Source organism: Dryobates pubescens, chromosome 1 (assembly GCF_014839835.1).
Source record: "Dryobates pubescens isolate bDryPub1 chromosome 1, bDryPub1.pri, whole genome shotgun sequence".
NCBI classification, from domain to species: Eukaryota; Metazoa; Chordata; class Aves; order Piciformes; family Picidae; genus Dryobates; species Dryobates pubescens.
Window position 1 is genome coordinate 35,409,164 of NC_071612.1, and position 22,332 is coordinate 35,431,495.

Consider the following 22,332-nt stretch of genomic DNA (forward strand, 5'->3'; position numbering starts at 1 on the left):
TCAATCAGTACCCCCAGGTCCCTTCCTCCCTGGCCGCTCTCCAGCCACTCTGACCCCAGCCTGTAGTGCTGCATGGGGTTGTTGTGGCCAAAGTGCAACACCTGGCACTTAAGACTTGTTGAATGCCATCCTGTTGGACTCTGCCCATCTGTCCAGACAGTCAAGGTCCCTCTGCAAGGAACCTTGAACAGCTCACCCTAAAAGTAATCAATCTCACCACATTTCCCTTACTTAAAGTGCCTGTACTGTTTTTGCTAAATGCTATTTTCTTGCTTTTTGTTGTCCTTAGTAGAGATTGAGCTCCAGAGATTCTTACCTTACTACAGGATCACTTTCCAGTAGCTCAGTGAGTCGCTGCAGCTGCTCAGGTTGAATGGATCGTCCCAACAGGGCTTCAGTGTTGGTGTAGATGAGAAATGCTGACACAGTTCCTAGCAAAGTTCCAACACCTAGAGACCCCACGCTGTCATAGTAAGGATTTCCTAAACAGGACATGTCAAATTAGCACCACAGAGCATTTCTCAAATCACATCAGTGTGAAATCTGAATTATCTCCTAACAGTATATATTTTGAGGGGTTTTTTTAGGTTTTAATTTTTGGTGGGATTCTTCTTTTGGTTTGGTGGTGTTTTTAAGGCATTGCCAATTGCTTCCTTCTGAGGAAAAAAAAATACAGCTAAAAGAAAACAAGTTTTCAAGGCCCTCCTGAATCAGTTGCCATACATATCACCCTACCTGAATCAGTCAGGTTTGCCAAACTGTAGAGGAGCAGCTATTGTAATCTGAAGACAACACGAATACCACTACATATCAAATGGAAGGAGAGAACTGCTTCTTAAAGTCCTCCTCCCATGCACATGGAGCTGCACACCACTGAACAAGGAAGCTCAAGTTACATAATCCCACCATGGTACAAAGTGATTTACATAGCTGTCTACAATAAATATTAACTTTAGTGAAAAATACCTTTGTTTGTGTGGCAAAATAGCTCTAAAGGAAGTTAAGATCCTTCTGCAGGTACTTGCTCATGTTTAACCCCATCAATCATAGTCAAATGGGAAAACAAACCAAACCCCAACACACTACTTTTTAAAGTATTTTTAACTCAGATTAAAGAACAGCATAAGCCTCCAGAAGCTCACACAGTACAAGTATCAGAAAAGTAGCAGAGATGCATTTCAGTCACAGAACCACAGGGTTAGAAGGGACCTCTGGAGATCACCTAGTCCAAACCCCCTGCTAGAACAGCAACACCTAGAACAGGCTGCACAGGACCGTGTCCAGGTAAGTTTTGAATGATTCCCCTGATGGAGACACTGCAACCTTTCTGGGCAGCCTGTTTCAGTACTCCACCACCTTCAACATAAAGAAATTCCTCTTCATGTTTAGATGGAAATTCCTATGTTCAAGTTTGTGCCTGTTACCTCTTGTCCTGTCACTGGGCACCACTGAAAGAAGACTGGCCCCATCCTCCTGACACCTACCCTTTAAGTATTGATAAGCATTAACAAGATCCCCCCTCAGTCTTCTTTTCTCTAGACTAAAAAGCCCCAAGTCCCTCAGCCTCTCTTTTTTTTAAGAGATGTTCTACTCCTAAATGCTCTGTGTTCGTATCATGCACAGGAGGAAAGTCACAGCCTGCTTGCTTTGGTTTGGGACAGAATTTTACCTGTTAAAGATGTCAGACCCATACAGGTAGCAGCTACAGCCACGCTCAGAACTGCTGCAGCATCCTCCAGTAACACCACATTTGTGCTAGGATCGCGACTCTGCACAACTGGGGACACAACACACAAAATAATGATGTTGCTTTGGAAAGCTTAGCTTCACTACACCATACACATAAAACTATGCAAACATCAGCAACTGAAACATTTTTTGGAAGTATATAGGTGTGAACTGCATTTCTGCATACGCACACACTTCATAAACAAACCCTGTGTCAACTCTGGAAGCTACTCCAAAATGTTTTAAAAATTTAAAGGGGTACTTTAGTACAAGGATCTAAGTAGTGTTCCTTACAGCAACAGGTTTTCACCTCCTTCATAAAATGTCTTTGTTACTAGACTGGAAAACAAATTGATAAAGCAAGGTAAAGGGAAAACAGACAAAACTGTTTCATAAAATGGATTTGTTACTAGACCAGAAAACAAATTGATGGAGCAAGGTAAAATGGACAAAACTGTTTCAATCATTATTCAAATGCTGGTCAATAGATTATGGTTGGAATGATCACATACCTTACTGCTAGCACAACACATACCATATTGATAAAATGACAGCCCCTTGGCTCGAGCACTCCTGCGGATTTCATTGATAGCAACAAGAAGAGTAGCTGAAACAACACCAAAGTAGCTGCTGAAGACCATCAGAGGCAAAAAGACTTGTTTCCATTTTGAAAAGAGGAAGCAACTGATCATCAAGAAAGATGTGATCATTGATGCTTTGAATAATGACAAAGCATAATGAAGTTACCTTCTTTTCTACGTGTCTCCCATGCAAATCAGAACAGTTACACGCACTGAGAGTTTAACAGCAAAAAGACATTCTGTGTGTACTCTCCAAATGATGTGTCCTTCAAGTTATTATAGAGACAGCTAAGAAAAAAGGTTTCCCCACTTCTTTGTTTACAACACAAGTATTTTCAACAGAGCTCAAAAATTTTACTGTGTAAGCAAGGCCCAATTATGACTGTAATTACATTGGAGTCTTAAAGATGATGAATACTTCAATAGAAATGTCACTTAAAACTGCATACCTCCTTCAGACACCAGTGACCCTGCTAAAATGCAGTATGCCTGTGTGGGGAAAAACAGTCTCCATTAGTATGTTATATGCATGTTTGGACAGATCTTTTCCATCACAGATTATCCAGATGCAGCATCAGAGCCTCGTTACCCACTGTGCTGTGTAGCTGTCCCTAAACCAAAGGCAACCAGCAATTATGCCATCAGTTGTAAAACAGGAGAGAACCACCTCCTGGAAGATTTGAAGGGAAGATGCAGGGTTTAAAGAACAGGATTTTACTACATCATCAGCTACAGCTTAATATGAACTGTTAAGAGTAGGTCTAGAGGAGGGCCACAAAGATGATCAGAGGGCTGAAACACCTCTCCTATGAAGACAGGCTGGCAGAGTTGGTATTGTTCAGCCTGGGGAGAGCTTCTAGCAGCTTTCCAGTATTTGAAGGGAGACGGAGAGGAGCTTTTTTACAAAGGCATGTAGTGACAGGATAAGAAGAAATGGCTTCAAACTAGAAGATGACAGATTTAGATTAGATGTTAGGAAGAAAATCTGCCCCATGAGCATGGTGAATCACTGAAAGTATGTTGCCCAGAGAAGCTGTGGAGGTTCCAAGGCCAGAAGTGGTCAAAGTCAGGTTGAATGGGGCCTTGAGCAACCTGGTCTAGGAGGAGGTGTCCCTGCCCATGGCAGTGAGGGTTGAGGACTTTTCATCAACCTTTTCATCAACTCAAACCATTTTATGATTCCATGATATTTTTTGTTTTTATGTAAAAACATTCTCTGCTAGACTGCCTTCATAGAATCAAAGTATGGCTTAGGTTGGAAGGGACCTCAGAGATCATCTGCTCCAACCTCCCCACCATGCACAGGGACACCTCTCAACTAGACTCAGTGGCTCCAAGCCTCATCCAGCCTGGCCCTGAACACCCCCAGGGAGAAGGCATCTACAACCTCCCTGGACAGCCTATTTCAGAGTCTCACCACCCATGTACTGAAGAACTTCTTCCTCAGCTCCAGTCTAACCCTGCTATCCCTCAGCTTCAACCCATTCCCCCTTGTCCTATAGACACCCTTAGCAAAAGTCCCTCTGCAGCCTTCTAGTAGAATGTTAGGGGTTGGAAGGAACCTCATGAGATCATCCAGTCCAACCCTGCTTCTTCCTGCAAGTGACTACACCACATCAGAGACATGAAGGCCAACTGCCCATCCCTCCACCCCACCAGCACCCAGAAGAGTCTCAACACTTGCTTAATTCTCATTAAGGTTAGAGTTAATTGTGTTTGGATTCAAACTGACTCAAAAAGGGAATTTCAGACTGTGCCATTGAGTTTCTATTAAGTCACAAGCATAAGATACAGTATCAAACAAGATTAGCTTACCCAGAGGAGAGATTCTATAGGATGAGGCTGGAGTAAACCTATGATCCCATGATACCAAGAAAGTCCTGCACCCATCATGAAAATACCAACCCCACTAATTAGGGAGGCAATATAGCGCATGTTTGTGAAACCATACCTAAATGGAAACAAAAAACAGTGATTTAGGGAAGTAAAATTCTGTATCTCTGGAAACATAACTCCTACAAGGCTTTTTCCATTGATTTATTTTAATGGGTCTTAAATTACTGTCGTATGACTGGGCATCTATTTAAGACAAAGCTGCCAAATTCAACCCAATCCAAGTGGAAAAGGCAGCCGGTCTGTGTGTTTTATAATGCTGATTTCAAGGAAATCAAATCTGTGACATCCTTACAAAGTTCAGCAAACTGCAGACGTTCAACATCTGCAGTTTTTGAGAGCAGTGGGAACAGATAAAGCAATATTAAAAGTGTGCCTTTGTTCCTTTGGTTTTGGTATTCACTGCAACTACAAACAGTGAATTTCTTTAGCAACCTTAAAAACACAAGTACACAAACGTCTATATGGAGGAAAAAGGGGGGAAAATGTGGGAGAGAAAGAGTAATTGGCCATTGGAATGTGCTGCCCAGGGAGGTGGTGGAGTCATCATCCCTGGAGGTGTTCAAAAAAGGACTGGACATGGCACTTGAAGCCCTGGTTTAGTTGTCATGAGGTATTAGGTAATAGGTTGGACTCTATGATCTCTGAGGTCTTTTTCAACCTGGTTGATTCTGTGAATCTATGATTCTAAGATAAAATGAATAATTTAGATACACTTAAGATTAACCTTTTTTTTTTTAATTACCTGACACTCTTAATGAAGAAAAGCTCTAATTTTGTAAGCTAGACACATTTTGAACTAGTGCTGACAGCATGACTGACTTGCCCGAACACGTGAAGTGTAGAGCAAATCAATACCAAGCACTATCATAGAAAATACAGCTTCTAACTTTCATGAAATTGTAAGAATTTATCAATAATATCCCTAATACTCAGATAAAAACAAGGAGTAGTTTAAGACAAACACATCTCCTTATGATACAAGTAGCTGCCTTGCAGAAAAGCACTTTGAAAATAGGAAGTAGTTTTTAATTAATAAAAAAAAAAAAACAAAAAACCAACTTGTCATTCAGATGAGCATTGTTTAAAAACAAACCAAATCTATCCATTGGAAGAGGTACAGAAAGCCCAGAATAGCTTAGAGAAATAATTTCAATTAAAATAATGCACAGCACAAAGCATAACAAAGGGGGCGGGGGGAAACACAGAAAGAGAGAGGAAAAAAAAGCCATGAAATATAAACATACATCAAGGCTACTGAAACTACGATTCCCTCAATTGGGAAGAAATCCCTCTACTTATTTTGTCTGTTCTAAAAATCAGAAGCCAATGCATTTCAAGAATGATAGGAAACAAGAGGTTAAAAGAAGGTGGTGATACATAAACAAGAACTGATCTTACTCCTACACAGAATGACCAAAATGATTATTTACTCAAAAAGCTTACGGATGACTAGGGTCAGGTGTCCTTGCAGACTGACTGATCCCCAAAGCTAGCAAGGCCTGTTTAAGACAAAAGGGGGAAAAAAACATTGGTTAAAACAACCCAAAGCCCAAAAAAATTTATATAAACATTGTATATTAACTGAACTGTAAAGATGCAACCTCCTGATGTAAACATATGTTTTGTTACAGGTATTTGACTAGACCTGGTACATAATCCTCAAAAATATGTCATCTAAATCTACCACTCTCAAAAAAGTATTAATTATACCCATATATATGATAGGGATATATATAATTTTTATATATAGAGAGAATAGAATTAACCATAGATGTATATATTTTATATTTTTATGCATTTATTTTTTATACATTTGAATTAATTCCTTTTGCAGATACATTATATAGAGACTTTAAATGTAGTATGCCATTGCCAAAGTACTATTTTTACATTGCAGCTTCTTTCAGCAGTGAACTCCCAGAAACTGATTAATTATACCCATATATATAATAGATAGGGATATATATGATTTTATATGTTTATTTTTTATATTTTCATATATATATATTTATACATCTGAATTAATTCCTTTTGCAGATACATTATATAGAGACTTTAAATGTAGTATGCCATTGCCAAAGTACTATTTTTTCATTGCAGCTTCTTTCAGCAGTGAACTTTCTATTCTCCAAACCAGAAGGAAAAAATATTTTGAAGCAAGGAAAAAAAACTCTCTCTTGCTACCTAAATAGCCTATATGGAATATATTTAATTGAGCATGTAGCAATAAGTACGTGTTCATCTACAGTTGGATGAATATTGTACATAACAGCAACATTACTTTGTAAGTGAGATTTGGTTTTGCTCTAGGAAGCTGAAACAACACATACACACACAGAGGAAAGGGTACATCTCTCTCCTACTGCATGCACACTGAGCACATCACACTCTGGGCAGGCTTTGTCATCTGAATGACTGAAAACAGAAATTTACTAATGAAGTAAAACGCTAAAAAAACCCTCTCCCAGATGAAACTGTTTGTTTAAAAAATCACTTCAAAGACTGTTTTGCTTTAATATAATAAGTACTAGGGCTTTTCCTCCTGGGAAGCCTGTAAACCATACAAGAGAGTACAAACATAATCACAGGTACTGAACACAAGGAGCATTGTAAATACACAAACCAGTAGAGTCTGGGAGTCATTTTTAGTAAGAGTGGTGGCTGATCAACTTGGAATTTTTAGGCTTCTCTACAACACTGATGTTAGCTATGAGCAAACTTTGTAAAGAAAAAGTATTTCATAGATTGGTCTGGGTTGGAAGAGACCTCCAAAGGTCACCTAGTCCAACCCCCTCTGCAGTAAGCAGGGGCATCCTCAACTGGATCAGGCTGCCCAGAGCAATTTTACCAGGTGTTTCAGTCCTCCTAAATAAAATACTGTTTTCCTTTCTCTGGTGTTTATTATTTAGACAGTATAGTCAAACTAAGGAACACTGAGAGACTGAATTACTGCTTCCAAGTGCAATACAACTATTTTAAGCACCTGTTTTTACTCCTGAACAATTATTACAAATGCTACTTTAAAATAACATTAAAACACTCACCTGGTTACATGTATCTGCTAAAGAATGTATGGCTTCTGAAAACATACTTGCAGAACCCGTGTAAACCCAAGCAAGTAGCTTGAAGAAAAAATTCAACCCATTTCTGAAAAGGAAAAGAAAAAGAAAGCTAAAGGACAAGAGAATATTTTACCTTTAGTATTTTCAGCAAAACCACAAGTGCTGTATAAAACATGCATTACCTGCCAGTAAGTGCTGAAACCAAAGATCAGTTTAATCTTTAGCTGCCTGTACAGACAGCAAAGTTATACAGATGTTCTGCCTGGTTACTGCTAAAAAGTCCTTTCAGATAAACTTGATGTATAACATACACAATTTACTTGTCAAAAAATATTCAGGACTGCTTAGACGTTAACAAGTCACACTTCTTGAGAACTACCATCACATTAATTACCCACAGCAACTAATTGCCTACCAGTGGGAGAATAAATTCCTTAACAATTCCCTTTTCCCTTTCTTTTTGCCTCATTCACATCCCCCTCTTCTCTGATCAGAGATATATCTACCCCTGATCTCTACATATCAATGAATGCATTTACTTGAACTCTGCCCCATCAGCAATGAATAAACAAATTATTAACTTCAGTCTCAGAGACACAGATATGTTTAACTTGAATACAAAGACTGTTCTCATTTCCAGGATAAGAAAACCAAATTGGTTCATACTTGCATAAACAAAACATCTTTCTTTTTTTTCCCCTTCCCAACTTACATGCAAATAGCTACCATTACCACCTTCCCTGGTCCCTTGAAAAACATAGCTGCTGCACTGGAGCGTGGCTACAGAAAGAAAGAAGATTATTAAAATAAATCTTGAAGAACCTTCCTTACAAATCACTGAATACAAAACTCTGCATTGCCCTGTGTGGCAAAAGTGAAGTTTGCTAATTTATTACTGAATGCTCGCCCAAACTGCAGTTCAGTCTTAAAACATTACTGCATATGGATGGCTATAAAAAGGATAAACAACCAACAAAACCCCCAGCAGAGGCCACTGCAGCCACAAGGACAGGAGCCAGCTGTGCTGCAGAAAGATTAAATCATTCTACTATAGCAGAGCTCGCAGACCTAGGGAATGGGGTCTGCTTAAGCAAAGAGGAAGAGCCACAACAGGGCACAAAGTGTCAAACTTTGGTGGCTTTTTTGATTTAAGAAAGCTATTTCATTTTTTTAAATTCAAAATGTATTTACCATACATTTTTATAGGCTACAGATGCAATCACAAATACAGACACAATGCTGTTAGTAAGAAAGCAATCCACTAAAAAAACCAGTCTCACTGCCACATTTAAACTGGCATTGTAACAATGACCACTGCATTACAATCAGAGATAGATCTGGAATGTTACAGTACAAGTAAATCATCTAATAATATTCAGTTAGTTCAGTTTATGCAACTGTTTTCACAACTTAGTTCAAAAGGTGTCACCTTGTGGCATTTTTCCAGCCAAAGGCTGTAAACCATCTCTTACCTTAGTATTTCCAAAGAACTCCTTGTATTCCCACAACAGCCTTTGGTTTCTAAATAGATCTGCAATACAAAATTGTTGCCATGAATATAAATTAGTAACCAGTAGCTTCAGGAATTGAAGTCTTAATTTTTTTTTTAAGGCAGCAGCCAATTCTAGTCAGAGCTACAATGGTCTACCTTTGTGAAAACAACTCCTCCTCTGGTATTCTCAACATGAGCCAGCAGTGTGCACTTGCAGCCCAGAGAGCCAATCACATCAAGAGAAACATAGCCAGCAGGTCGAGGGAAGTGATTCTCCCCCTCTACTACGCTCTGGTGAGACCCCACTGTGTCCAGTTCTGGAGTCCCTATTACAGGAGGGATCTGGAGGTGCTGGAATATGTCCAGAGAAGGGCCACAAGGATGATCAGAGGGCTGGAGCTCCTCTCCTATGAGGACAGACTCAGGGAGGTGGGGCTGTTCAGTCTGGAGAAGAGAAGGCTCTGAGGAGACCAAATTGTGGCCTTCCAGTATCTGAAGGGGGCCTACAAGAAAGCTGGGGAGGGACTTTTTAGGGTGTCAGGGAGTGATAGGACTGGGGGGGTGGAGTAAAACTAGGAGTGGATTCAGACTGGATGCTAGGAAGAAGTTCTTCCCCATGAGGGTGGTGAGACACCGGAACAGGTTGCCCAGGGAGGTGGTGGAAGCCTCATCCCTGGAGGCTTTTAAGGCCAGGCTGGATGTGGCTCTGAGCAACCTGATGTAGTCTGAGGTGTCCCTGCCCATGGCAGAGGGGTTGGAACTGGATGATCCCTAAGGTCCCTTCCAACCCTAACAAGTCTATGATTCTATGATTCTTAATCAGTAACATATATCATCACATACGAAACATATCAAATACAGTCTGTTTATGAGCCTATATATGGTTGCCATTTCTATCAACAAGAGATGATACAACAGAGGGAAAAAACTCAAAATACACTGCCCCAAATCCAGCCATTCTACTGCTTCTGCACTACAAAGGAGAGGGAGGAAGGGTATTTCAAAGCAATTCCTGTTTTTAACATCAGTACTTTTCCATCCACTACTGATGTTCAGGAAGTTCAAAACAAAGGTTGTTATACTACAGTATCTAAAAGCTGTGGTGCTTCTCCCAGGCAACCAGCACCAAAAAAAGACGACGCAGTCTCAAGCTGTGCCAGGGGAAGTTTAGGCTGGAGGTGAGGAGAAAGTTCTTCCCAGAGAGAGTTGTTAGCTGCTGGAATGTGCTGCCCAGGGAGGTGGTGGAGTCACCATCCCTGCAGGTGTTCAAGAGGGGACTGGACACGGCACTTGAAGTCATGGTTTAGTTAGTCACGAGGTGCTGGGTGATAGGTTGGACTTGATAACCTCTGAGGTCTTTTCCAAACTTATTGATTCTATGATTCTTCCCTAGGAAGTTATACAAAATACACTGCACACAATAATTGAGACAGTTCAAAATAGACAAGCAGAGTCCCTAAAAAAAGAAAGTGTGAGTATACAATGTCTCACCATGCTATAATGACTGAGGGGTTTTAATCTCACTTGTTGGATTATGTCCAGGAATTATTCTGCTGGTCATAAAAAAAAAAAGAAGGTACTGACTGCATTCTCAGTACAGATACACTTACAGGTATTTTAAAATGTATCTGTAGTTAAAACCTTTTTATGAGGAGGGTGTGCCAGTGTTTCAAAACCATTAAAAAAGGCCTCAAATTTTAAGGTGCATAACTGGAATAAGCACCCTGAAGCTATGTTGCCTCTCTTGCAATTTTAACTAGGCAAACCAAAAGCCATTACAAGCTACTGATTTGACTCCACCTGTTGTTGGTAATACCAGTAAGGATGACAACAATAATTTTAAGCAAAGAGATGACCAGGGAGTGTTTCCCCTTCCTTCTGAAGAACAAAGGTAAGCAGAACTCATTTCAGAGGGAAAATAAATTACTAACAGCATGGTATCAACATTTGGATTGCTTTAAAGTCTTTTCAAAATTCTCAATGTAAACAACCAAGACCACTGAAAATACCAATTAGAATCTAATAACTGAAAGCCCATCAGAAAACAAAGTATGACTACAGATCTCAACTGAATGTATATTGTTGCTGTATCAGAGAGATGATAAATGTTAATGTAGCAACACTGTACCTGCATAGACGGCCATGTGTTACTCTAACACTGTGCTATAAAACCTTACTGGTACTGGTTAACTCCAAATTTCTATGCTCTCCAGGAAATAACATACTATGTTGTGTGATCCAGTGGATTTCTAACAGTTGTGCTTTGTTGTTTACATCTGAAGTTATTTGAAAGCCTTATACTTACTTTCTCTGTACTTGATCTCTGCCTCTTTACGCCGCTTTCTTTCTCTAGCAAGAGCCTCTGGACTCCCCCAAACTTCAAGAGACCTGCACAGAGGAAAAGTAACCTCACAATAGGTCTATTTATACAACTTCTTTTCAGCTTGACTACACTACAGATGCCTTTCCTAAAAGCAGAATACCACATCATTCTGGTAAGAAGCCACACAGACTACTTTACAGAATTAAGAGCTGGGAAAGAGGGGTCTAAGGGCAAGCCATCTTTGGACACATGAAACATGCCCTACAATATTATGTACACCATGCAATTAGTACAGTAATAAGGATTCAAAGGCCTGTAGTGATAGGACGGGAGGCAATGGCTTCAAACTAGAGAAAGGCATGTTAGGAACAGGTTCTTTGCCATGAGGATAGTACAATACCGGAACAGGTTGCCTGGGGAGGTGGTTGGGGCCCCATCCCAGGCGATATTCAAGGTGAGGCTGGACAGGGCTCTGAGCAACCTGATCTAGTTGAGGATGCCCCTGCTGACCACAGAGGGGGTTGGACTGGATGACCTTTGGAGGTCCCTCCCAACCCATTCTGCGATTCTATGATATAAAAATTGTTGAGACAGAAAATGGAAAACTAATGCCCTTTCACATTATGAACTTGACTTGTAAAGGTTTTTCCTCTCTCTCAGATAATCCATTTTAAATGATCCAAACTTGCTCCTTCATAAAAACCTTCTTACTTTGCCTCCACATCCGATCTCAGGTACACGGTGAAAGTCTCAGTGTCATCGTGGGGGCTTCGCCGTTTGATTTTCCTCAGCTGGTCTAAATCACTAAGGGAAATGAGCAAACAGTTTAGAGCAAGAAAAAGTGAGTATTTTTCTAATTTTACTTTTATGTCCAGCTGATCTTCTACCACAATTTTGATATTGCTAATCTGCAGTACAAAAAATCCCAACTTGTTTACTCAAGCCAACCAAGAACAGATACGGAACATGAAGCAAGCAACCTGTAGGATGCTACTGAAAACCATCCTGCTTTTCCACATTTGAAAGTCTAAATCATGTCCTTACATTATGAAATACTATACATGGAATACAAACTAATAAAACATTGAATGATGACAATCCAGCAAAGCTTTGCTCAGCTAGTTCTCTGCACAACAAGCCAGTTATAATAAAAATATGTCACAGGACTGAGCATAATTTGACACTAGATTTTCAGCAAAGACCAAGCCTGGTGACATGCAAAAACTGGGGAGGAACAGTGACAGCATGAAAAGATAGAAATAAAGCTGCAATGCCTTTGGACTTAACATGGGTCACAGATATAACATGCATGAAATCTGACACACCTCACTACAGCAATACTCAGTAAGAACCTGCTAGTAGGCACAGCACAGAGTAAAAGGCAGTAAATATGAATCAAGTAACAATAATTAGGTTCCAATCAATCAGATGATATTTTATTCCAAATTACAACCTCAAGGAATACAAAGTTCCCACAGATCTTTAAGAGGTGTCACCATCAAACCCTCATGACCATGCTGATGCCAGAGTATTTTTTCCCCTGTAACTACCTGCTCTAGAGGGGGACTCCCAGAACTAGATTTATGGTCAAGTATGGAAAAATAAGTTTATGGAAACCTAAGTGCAAGTTCCTAATCACTGCAACACTGACAGGTTGGACTTAGTGATCTTTGAGGTCTTTTCCAACCTTATTGATTCTATGACTCTAAAGAAGAATTAACTTCAGCCACTTGTGATTATGTATGCCACAAAGGCATTTAAAAGACACTGCTGTACAAAATCACTCTACAATCAGAATTGTTTTTAAAGCACATAGGAACAAACAAATATTCACACTTTAAATTTCAAGTCAAATCCATCATACCTGGATTTAAGGCAAAACTCATTTATTGCTCTGACTCCAGTGATGAAATTATTCTGTGTGTATTTTGGTCCATACTCTCTTTTTTTCAGGACTGCTTTCACTTAAAAAAAGAAATGGATATGCAAGTTAAGTCACTCATGGAGACCACAGTAGAGACTTCAAGATGTAATTCACGTTAGTGTCATACCTTCAGGTGGAGATCTGAGAAAACAGTGCTTGTCAGTGAGATAGAAAACTTACAGTGAAGAGAAAAATGTTCTTCAGCGTGGAAATGCGTAAGAGCACAACAATTTAACACCAAAAAAGCTACCTGCTGTCATTCAGGGTTCTTAAACACACTTAACTGTCACCGTCAGCTATTTCTCCAACCCTGATGTCAGAGACTGTTTGGCTACCAAGACAGCATTCAAATATGGCTATTTGGAAACCCCTACTCCAGCAACTGAAATGGAAACACAGTGCTCCGTTTCCTTTTTCCCCCGATACTTCACCAATTTCACCTTCTGCAGATAAGATTTTTAACCTTTGCAGCCCACACAGAGAACTGAGACAGACTGCATACATTGCTCTTCTCTATTAGTACTTTCAAAATCAGCACACTTAATATTGGGCATTTATAACAACTAAAAAGATACATTCTTTATTTATGATGCTTTGAGGGTCTGGAAGATGTATTACAATCACATCAGGTTTTTGTTCACAAGGGAAAGAACACCACACGTATTCAGAAGGATAAATAGCATTTTAAATGTATTCCATTATTTCCTCATTTTCTACACATACATAGCTTCATCTTATTTCAAATGTAAATTACTATACACTTACTTCCATTATAAACACTATGCTTACTGGAAGAAGAGTTACAGTTGCTGAAGGGCACCTCATTAAAGAACACAACTGAAAACAAGAAGTCCTCAGGTGGGAAGACTGATAAACACCACATGGAGTTCCTGCATTTCACAGGATTGATATAATTTCTATAATTAGTCTAGAATTTCTCCTTAAGTCACAGGATATTTACATAAAATAAGACATTTGAAGGCTTTGAGAATTTTTTTCCCCAGGGTTCTACATTGTCTTATTTCTGAGTTTTGAAAGCTAAAAGGCAAAGTATACTGATTAACACTCAACAATGCACTACCACTACAGATAGCAGTATTTGATATAATCTGATTTCTGTCACCTAGTTTGACCTTACCAAAATGTTTAAGCACGAGTAATCACACTCATCCCAACAATGCTACTGAGCAAAGGTGGCAAAAAAATAGAGATTTCCTAAAAACAGTTCATAATTTACTAAGTTTAGAACAAAATTATCATTTTTTTTTTTTACAAGAAGAATGCTTCCCATCCTTACTTATTTAAAACAGATAAATATCCAATGTGCATTAACCTTGGCAAATGTGCAAAATTAGTGAAAAATGTAGAGGGAAAAACTGTATCAGTCTGGTATTTCCAAGAGAAGGATGAAGCCAAATAAAGCATTTGAAATAGCAGATTTTTTTAAAATTAATGATCCATTTAAAAGTTACATCCTTAGTAATACTTAGATCAATAACTTTCTAAGTCACAGCAGAATATGAAGGCTAGAATTCCACTTTCTAAACACTACCAAACTCTTTAATGTATAAACATTCCTGTTTGCAAAGTAAAAACATTTTGTAATCTAGAGACAAAGCACTGTTTGCTGACAGATAAAACAACCTAATTTCTCCTATGTGCCTTGTAGGTTTCCCCCTGCAGGCATACACTAAGTGACAACAGACCCAAAGAAACTGACACAAAGGATGCAAAAAAAGTGAAAGGAAAATATAGACAAAGACACACCACCTCATCTTACTAACAAGGATTATTTAATGTTTATTTAAATTTAGGGAAAGAAAGGAAGGCATTTTGGTACAGTTTATAACCTGCTGAGTCACTTTCACCCCAAGGATGTATTTTTTTCCAGATCTTTTTTATTTCTACAAAGTCTAAAGAGAAATGGCAATTTCTATTTTGATAGTACTTCTTTCCACACAGAGAAGATTAGGAGTGATCAAAAGCACAAGAGGTTTTAACAGTGTCCCTCTCACTATAATAGAAACTATCACAAAGATGGAGTGAAATCAAGTCATGATCAATCAAAACCAAGAAAGAACATTATGTTATTTTATCCACTTTTGTTACTCTTCTCTGATTTAATTGATCATTTTCCCTAAGTCAAGACTGTTTTGTTTGTGACATTAATGAGAGATCTCCCTGTCCTTCTTTCAACGCAAAAGCCTTTTGTTATATTTTTGCTCCTGTTCAGTTGAGGAGGAGAGTGATAGAGTGGCCTTGGTGGGCGCCTGGCATCCAGCCAGGGTCAACCCACCAGGTTCCCACAAGCACAAACAGGAACGTTACAGAACTCAGATTAGGCAGTTCACGTGGTCAACATATATATAGAAACAATACTGATTAGATTAAGTCAGCAATAAGAAGGAACAGAGGAAGACTTTGAACAAGGAACAGGGGAAGATCAAGTATTTAGCTCAGCCATGCTAAGTCTGAGATGGTGAATGCCTAAAAACACACAAGGAGGACAGTGTGATAACAGACGAGAAAACAAATCAGTCTTTTCCTGACAAACTCTCAGCTTAAATGAAACTACTGAAAACAAACAGAAGAGCAAGAAATTGGAAGGAATAACCTTATTTTTTATTTCTCAGGAGTGGTTCTCAAACACCTCTGAATACAAGTGTGCTTTAAAATGTTACTCAAAACCTGCTACACTACTGGAGAGGAACCACAGTTTCCTTAGACAGCTCTGACAATTAGCAGCCAGCAGTGAAGATTCAATAGAGGAAGTACACCTTTACCTTTCACTTGAATGGGTTCTTTCATTGTAGGCTGCTTTTGCCCTGCACTGCTTGTGTCTTGTCCTGCAAAATAAAAATAAAGCTCACTGTGAAAATGGAAGCACTTCCCTTTCTTTTTTTAGTAGAGTTTGGTGGACACAAAACAAGAATGTATCTTGATACTGCTTCCCACCCTGACAAAAAAAATAATTTTTTGCCAGATTTACAACATCTAACTCTACAATTTCAAAAGACAGAAGTAGGCAAAAAATAAATACCAAAAGAAGATATTTAATATAGCATTGATCAATAAACACCTAGCAGCTTGCAGAAGCACACAAACCTGCAACATACTTTAGAGAGCATCCTGAATTTTTTTGCAGAATTTTAACAGTGTTTTTACAGTCTGGAGCAAGTTGCATGCAAAATTTTAGATGAGTAATATAATTAATTCTATATAGTTATGGGTGCTGATTACCAGAGTCTCATAGAGAATTCAAGCTATAATTCCATTTTAAGGGACTTAAGCTTTTGCATTTAGAAAAGCTATCTTCTTAGAACACTGAGTGTTTAAACTAAAATCCACAACTCTTGCATCACAAGCTGGAGCTAGAATGAAAACAGAGTATTTTAGCTTGTTTTGAAATCACAGTATCACAGCATGTCAGGCCTTGGAAGGGACCCAAAGAGATCGAGTCCAACCCCCCGGCCAGAGCAGGACCATACCATCTAGCTCAGGTCACAGAGGAACGCATCCAGACAGGCCTTGAAAGTCTCCAGAGAAGGAGACTCCACAACCTCTCTGGGCAGCCTGTTCCAGTGCTCTGTGACCCTTACAGTAAAGAAGGTCCCCCTTGTGTTGCAGTGGAACCTCCTGTGCTGCAGCTTACATCCATTGCTCCATGTCCTATTCCAGGAAGTAAGTGAGCAGAGCCTGTCCCCTTCCTCTTGACACCCAGCTCTCAGATATTTATAGACATTTATTAAATCCCCTCTAAGTCTTCTCTTTTCCAGACTAAAAAGCCCTAGGTCCCTGAGCCTCTCCTCATCAGGCAGTGCTCCAGTCCCCTAATCATCCTCATAGCCTTCCGCTGGACCCTCTCCAGCAGATCCCTGTCCCTCTTGAACTGGGAAGCTCAAAACTGAACACAGTACTCAAGATGAGGTCTCACCAGGGCAGAGCAGAGGGGGAGGAGAACCTCCCTTCACCTCCCAGACATACTCTTCTTAATACACCCCAGGATCCTGAGGATATGACTCAAAAAGCCAAATGTAATGCAATTTACAGTACTGTTAAGTGAATCTTAGTATTTGGAAAACAACAAATTCCAGTAATTTCACTAAGAAATTAGAAGTACTACTTCAAAATACAAATGTTGCATGCTTATCTCTCATATCTCAACACAGCTTTTGGAACAAAAACTTTCTGATTCTAACAGGTCAAACAGTACACCCACTCTTTTATGCCCTAACATTCTCTTACACTGGAGGTTTGCCACTCATCTAGCCATCAACAAAATTAAAACTGAACTTATTGAAAGGGATATATATAAAAGTTGCAGATTTTTTCAAGCAGGTTTGTCTTAACTCATGAGGAACTCATAGCTTAGCATGCTACTCAAATTACTCAGAGGTCCTGAAGCTTGGACTACATAACTATATTTCATCAGGCAATTAGTTACTGTCCTAATAGCAGCTGAGGACTAAGGCCAACACTTTTCCAACAAAGTATATTTGGCTTGTAGCACTTACAAATTTATGAAACTGATCTTATTATACAACAAATAAAGCTGGACCATAGACCACTGGCATTACTATAACAGTCATGCCTATTAGTTATTATTTGACTTGAATACAAAAGCTAAACAACCCTTGGCTGCTCCTTTCTCTTCTTACCTGGTTTAAAACACCAGGCAGCTATCTATCAATGTTCATTATAAAAAGCTTCAGCTAAGATTGCTCAGCAAAGACTGAGGAGTAGCTTCTTTTCAGAAACTCTGTGCAACCATTTGTGTCATTGGAAGAGGTATCACCAACACTAGCAAAAGATTGGGCCACTAGACTGGGGGGTGTGGGGAGCGGAGGTATCAAAGTATCAAGACTTATGTATATGGCCATATGAACATCAATTACTGTCTCAGCCTACAGATTAGACAAAAATCACAGGGCATCAGTGAGGGGAAAAAAAATTACAAATCATTCAGCTCACAATTGCTGATTTTCAGACAAGCAGAGGCTGATATGACAGAACTTTCAAGTTGAATACAGTATTTGCAGTATCACATTAACAGGAAAAGCATTTTTTCCAAGTTTACTGATAAAGAAAGGGAGATCTGTTATTTGTTAAATATTCAAGTTACTGGGAAAAAATGTCAATCCTTACAAACAGTGTATTACTTTTTCAGAATCCTATCAAAATACCACATTTTTTTAAAAAATAAACAGTAACATATCCATAATGTATAAGAACAAACCATCCCGGGCCACAGAAAACACTACCTATATGAAGAGTTTAACAGTATGCATCCCAAAACAAATTTCAAAGGGACTGTTCATCTATGCACAGTATCTCTAGGCTGCAATTTTATCTACACTTGCACACCTCAGCCCCCACATACAGCAAAAGTCTCATGGTGCCCATATGGTGCAGTTCCAGTCAAGGCTTACTATGATTCAGCGCTATGCTGCCACAAAGGACTGCAACTCTCCGCCGACCATTTTAGAGACAGGGAGCAGGATCAGTTTACTGATCCAGCCTACCTCTGCAAACAAAAAAGCAATTCATTTTTCACAAAACAAGCCTAAACATCAGTAGTGCCAGCAGAAGAGGGAATAATCAGACTGGGGTGGAAGAAGGTGGGACACCCCTTCTGATGACAGTCAACAATTATATAAACTTAAGGCAATCCTGAAAGCAATGGTGCTAGGCTGTTTTGACACATCTGATTTTTAACACAAATAACTGCACGCTAAGAACCCATAAGATACCAAGAACTACAACTGGCTCCACAGCCTTTCACTTTATTCAGGCACACATACTTCTGCAAGAAGGTTACCCTCTAGCAACCATCTTCAGCTCAAGACTTTCCAAGAAGCATCAACCGTCTTAAGTAGTATCCTCTTCTAAAATTCAACCACAGACTTAAGAAATACAATCCAATTGTTACATTAACATCTAAGATCCACTTTTGTACTTCAAAACATCAGAAAAGTAACATCCTTGGATGGCTACAGTTAGTAACTTTTACAGACTACTGCAAGCCTCAGGAACTTAAAATTCACTGAAGAATAAATATCTGCTAACTTGACAATGAAGAGAAGGACATTTTCTTCAGCAGATCACTGAATTTTAGACAAAAGCACACAGAAACAGAACTTTCATTTTTGAAAGCATCTCTTATCTCCTAAGCATGGTAGTCTTACAAATAAGCATCTGTGCAGTCCTACACTTAGAAAGCAGAAGAAAAAAAAAAAAGAGGATGCTACAATGGAGCAAGAAGACAATTCTGAATTTCACAAGCACTTAACTAGCACAAAACTGACAATCAAACAGCAAGAAGGGTCTGGTTATGTCCATTTTATCAAGATTTCAATGTGAACGCTGCAGTTCTGACAAATGTCAGATACGACAGCTCTAGCAGATGAAACAGCTTAGCCTTCTTTACCAGTCATCTATGGCCTGACCTGCAGAAGTCACAGTACTCAATATTCACACTTAATTATCTTCATCACTAGCTTGTTTCACACAACAAACCTGCAACGCCACAAAAAGAATTCAAGTAAGCAAGCAAAGTGGTGAAAAGACAAGCAATGCATTGCACTTCTTATCCCTTAACTTACCTAATCCCTTCTGACATCCACATTTTATCATCACCACATTAAATTTGATCACTCCCTAAATTTCAATCCTTTCAATACTGGAATGGCAAAGAATTAAGTTTCAGCATTCCTTCCTGCTTCTGCATTTGAAATTTATATATAGATGCCCACAAGCAAAAAATATTTACTAAGAACTCTGCAGCCATAATACCACACAGCTGTGGGGAAGAATAAGTTATCATTTTTTCAATACATATACTACTTATATTTATTTTAATTGAGTGCTACCTGTTCCAGCTTTATTTGGGCTTTCTTCGGGGGTTGATCCATTTCTGTCTTCTGATCCAAGATCTTTTTTCTGACCACTGGATGTATAAACTCTCACTTGACTTATCAACTGCACAGGCAGACGATTGCATGGTACAATGTAAGACAGACTCCCACTTTTCATTGAAGCTTGCCATCCTAACAGGGGAGGGGGGGGGGCGGAAAAAAAGGAGAAGATGCTTCAGGAAACCATTTTGGGAATAAAAAGAAAAGTGGTCCAGTTACACCCATATATATTATTGAAAGTCAGCTTTTTATTACTGATCTGTGCTTACTTCACTCATTCTTTGGAATTACAAAATGGGAGTACACAGAATGCTTTCACTGCCTCCCTTCAAACATCCACTTTTAAACTTTATTCCAGCATTAGGGTTTTATCTTCATACAGTACCAAAGACCTCTAGATGATCTTAAAGGCGAAAAGAACAACCAAACAAAACCCCAACAGGTGATGCACAGCTATTTAATAAGTGTCTTGATAATACATTAAATTCTGTTCTAGTTATACTTCCTCAGCAAAAACCAACTACTGATAAAAGGACAAATACAGGCCACTACAAAACCGCCAAACCAGGATGGTAGCCAGGGCATTCACTTCACTCTCTGTAAACACTATGCACAAGCCACACCTTGCCAAATAAAACTGAACTCTGTATTACAGATCAAGAGCAACCCATTACAGAATTGCACAGAAGAACACACAACATTGTTTAAATCGTTTTATGCAGAAGAACCTTAAATTCTGCAACATCCGCAGCAGGCAGACTGCAAGACAAACATGTTAAAAATGCCTAGCCTGTAAAAGCCCTCTTCAGTTTCAAAAGACTAGCCAAAAGCTGAGTTGTATGCAATAAGAGCCAATCTGTATTAGCATCCAGTTTCTTTTGGCCACCATAAACGCTTCTGTAGATACACAACTCCTCCAACCAGAAATGCACCAGGCAAACTGGCTCCCTTAGAAAGCACTCATTGAAAGAATGACTACCTTTAAAAATAACCATACATTAAGTAGTGCTGGTAAATCAAGTTATGCAAAGTATGACTAATCATATATGAATAATGCACCTCTCACAAGATGCCAGCCTTTTATAAAACCTATTTAGTCCATGAAAGTCTCAACAGCTTTCATTCTAGTCCTCTACAGTACATGTACATGCACCAATCTGAACCTTACAGAAGAGCCACTGAACCAAAAAAAAAGTCAGCTAAGCTCTCATTGACTATTAGTCGTTGTTGATATGACCAAAAAAACCCAGGAAAATCAACACCTCAGGGAGCTTACTGGTTACAACTCATAAAACACTACAACAAATATAGGGCCCAAGATGAGCAGTGTTGCTTCCTAAGCTTTGGTGAGTAACTGAAAAAGGGGAACTTAATCAACACGTTCAAAAGGTATTATTTTTTTCCCTACTAATGCATGCACACACAACAAACCATTAAAGGGTATTTGCTGCCATTCAACCACAAGTGTTTATATGAATAAAACTGGTCAGAATTTCAATGTTTGGGATCTGTGGCATAAAGGAAAAAACCTCACCCCCCTGACCAGCTAAGCCGAATCTCATGGGGTCTTGTGCTCTGAATGGAAAAGCCCAACACCAACCCTGCAAGTCCACTCTTCATTTTCATCTGGTAACTGCAAACTTAAGCCCCAAGCAGGGCATGACGTATCAGTTTTACATAAGGCTGGGGCTAACAGGGCAGCAGGCCTACAGCGGGTGTATGCCAGCACCCGCGGGAAGGTTGCTCTCTGCTCGTCAGGATACAACTCGCCTACGGAGGCAGCTACGACTTGAGGAATCTCCTCTTTTTTAAAAGCCGGCTGTCGGTTGGCAGCCTGCGCTTGGCGCTCTCCGGCGGCTCCCGGCCCGGAGATGCCCCATAGCCGGTGACGGTGTCACTGCCTTAAGCCTCACTACGGCTTCCTATGAGACTCGACCGGAGAAAGCGGGGGTCCGCCAGCCTGGGACGGCCCAGTCTCGCCCAGTCCGCGCCGGGGAGCTCCCGGCAGCCCGCCGGGCCCTGAGGGACTCACCGTGGCAGGCGCGGGGTAGCGGCGGCGCCTGGCACCGCAGGTACAGGCGGTAGAGGCCGCGGCAGCCCCGCCGCTGGGCTGCCAGGGCCGGCATCATAGCGGCGACCGGAGCCCAGCCGCTGCCCGCCGCACGCCAGCGGCCGGCGAGCGGGCTGCGATTCGCATCGGAGACCACCGGGCGCTGCTGCAACGCGGCCCCGCTGGCCCCCGGCGGCAGCTGGGACCCGGGAGGCCGGCGGTGGGCGGCGCCGCGGCACCCGGATGTGCGGAGGGACCTGAGGGCCGGCGGGCGCGAGCGACAGCCCCCTGACTCACCCGCCCCGCCTGCTGCGGCTGCGCGGAGCGACCGCCCAGGCCGCGCCGAGACTCGGCTCGGCTCA

At 40.3% G+C, this 22,332-nt stretch overlaps 1 protein-coding gene across 1 annotated transcript in view; it reads right to left on the bottom strand.

Moving 5' to 3' along the window:
- The window catches only part of SLC30A9 (solute carrier family 30 member 9), a 33,330-nt gene extending 11,150 nt beyond the window's left edge, over nt 1–22,180 (bottom strand). The window contains exons 1-15 of the mRNA XM_054163747.1: nt 21,953–22,180; nt 19,876–20,052; nt 15,790–15,852; nt 12,947–13,046; nt 11,794–11,886; nt 11,065–11,147; nt 8,740–8,798; nt 7,980–8,047; nt 7,250–7,352; nt 5,649–5,704; nt 4,125–4,260; nt 2,759–2,798; nt 2,264–2,335; nt 1,670–1,777; nt 317–482 (exon numbers count right to left, since the gene is read on the bottom strand). Coding sequence (XP_054019722.1) covers nt 317–482; nt 1,670–1,777; nt 2,264–2,335; nt 2,759–2,798; nt 4,125–4,260; nt 5,649–5,704; nt 7,250–7,352; nt 7,980–8,047; nt 8,740–8,798; nt 11,065–11,147; nt 11,794–11,886; nt 12,947–13,046; nt 15,790–15,852; nt 19,876–20,052; nt 21,953–22,049 — 1,421 coding nt within the window. The 5' untranslated portion in view covers nt 22,050–22,180. The remainder of the gene's footprint in view (nt 1–316; nt 483–1,669; nt 1,778–2,263; nt 2,336–2,758; nt 2,799–4,124; nt 4,261–5,648; nt 5,705–7,249; nt 7,353–7,979; nt 8,048–8,739; nt 8,799–11,064; nt 11,148–11,793; nt 11,887–12,946; nt 13,047–15,789; nt 15,853–19,875; nt 20,053–21,952) is intronic.
- Nucleotides 22,181–22,332: the final 152 nt, after the last annotated feature.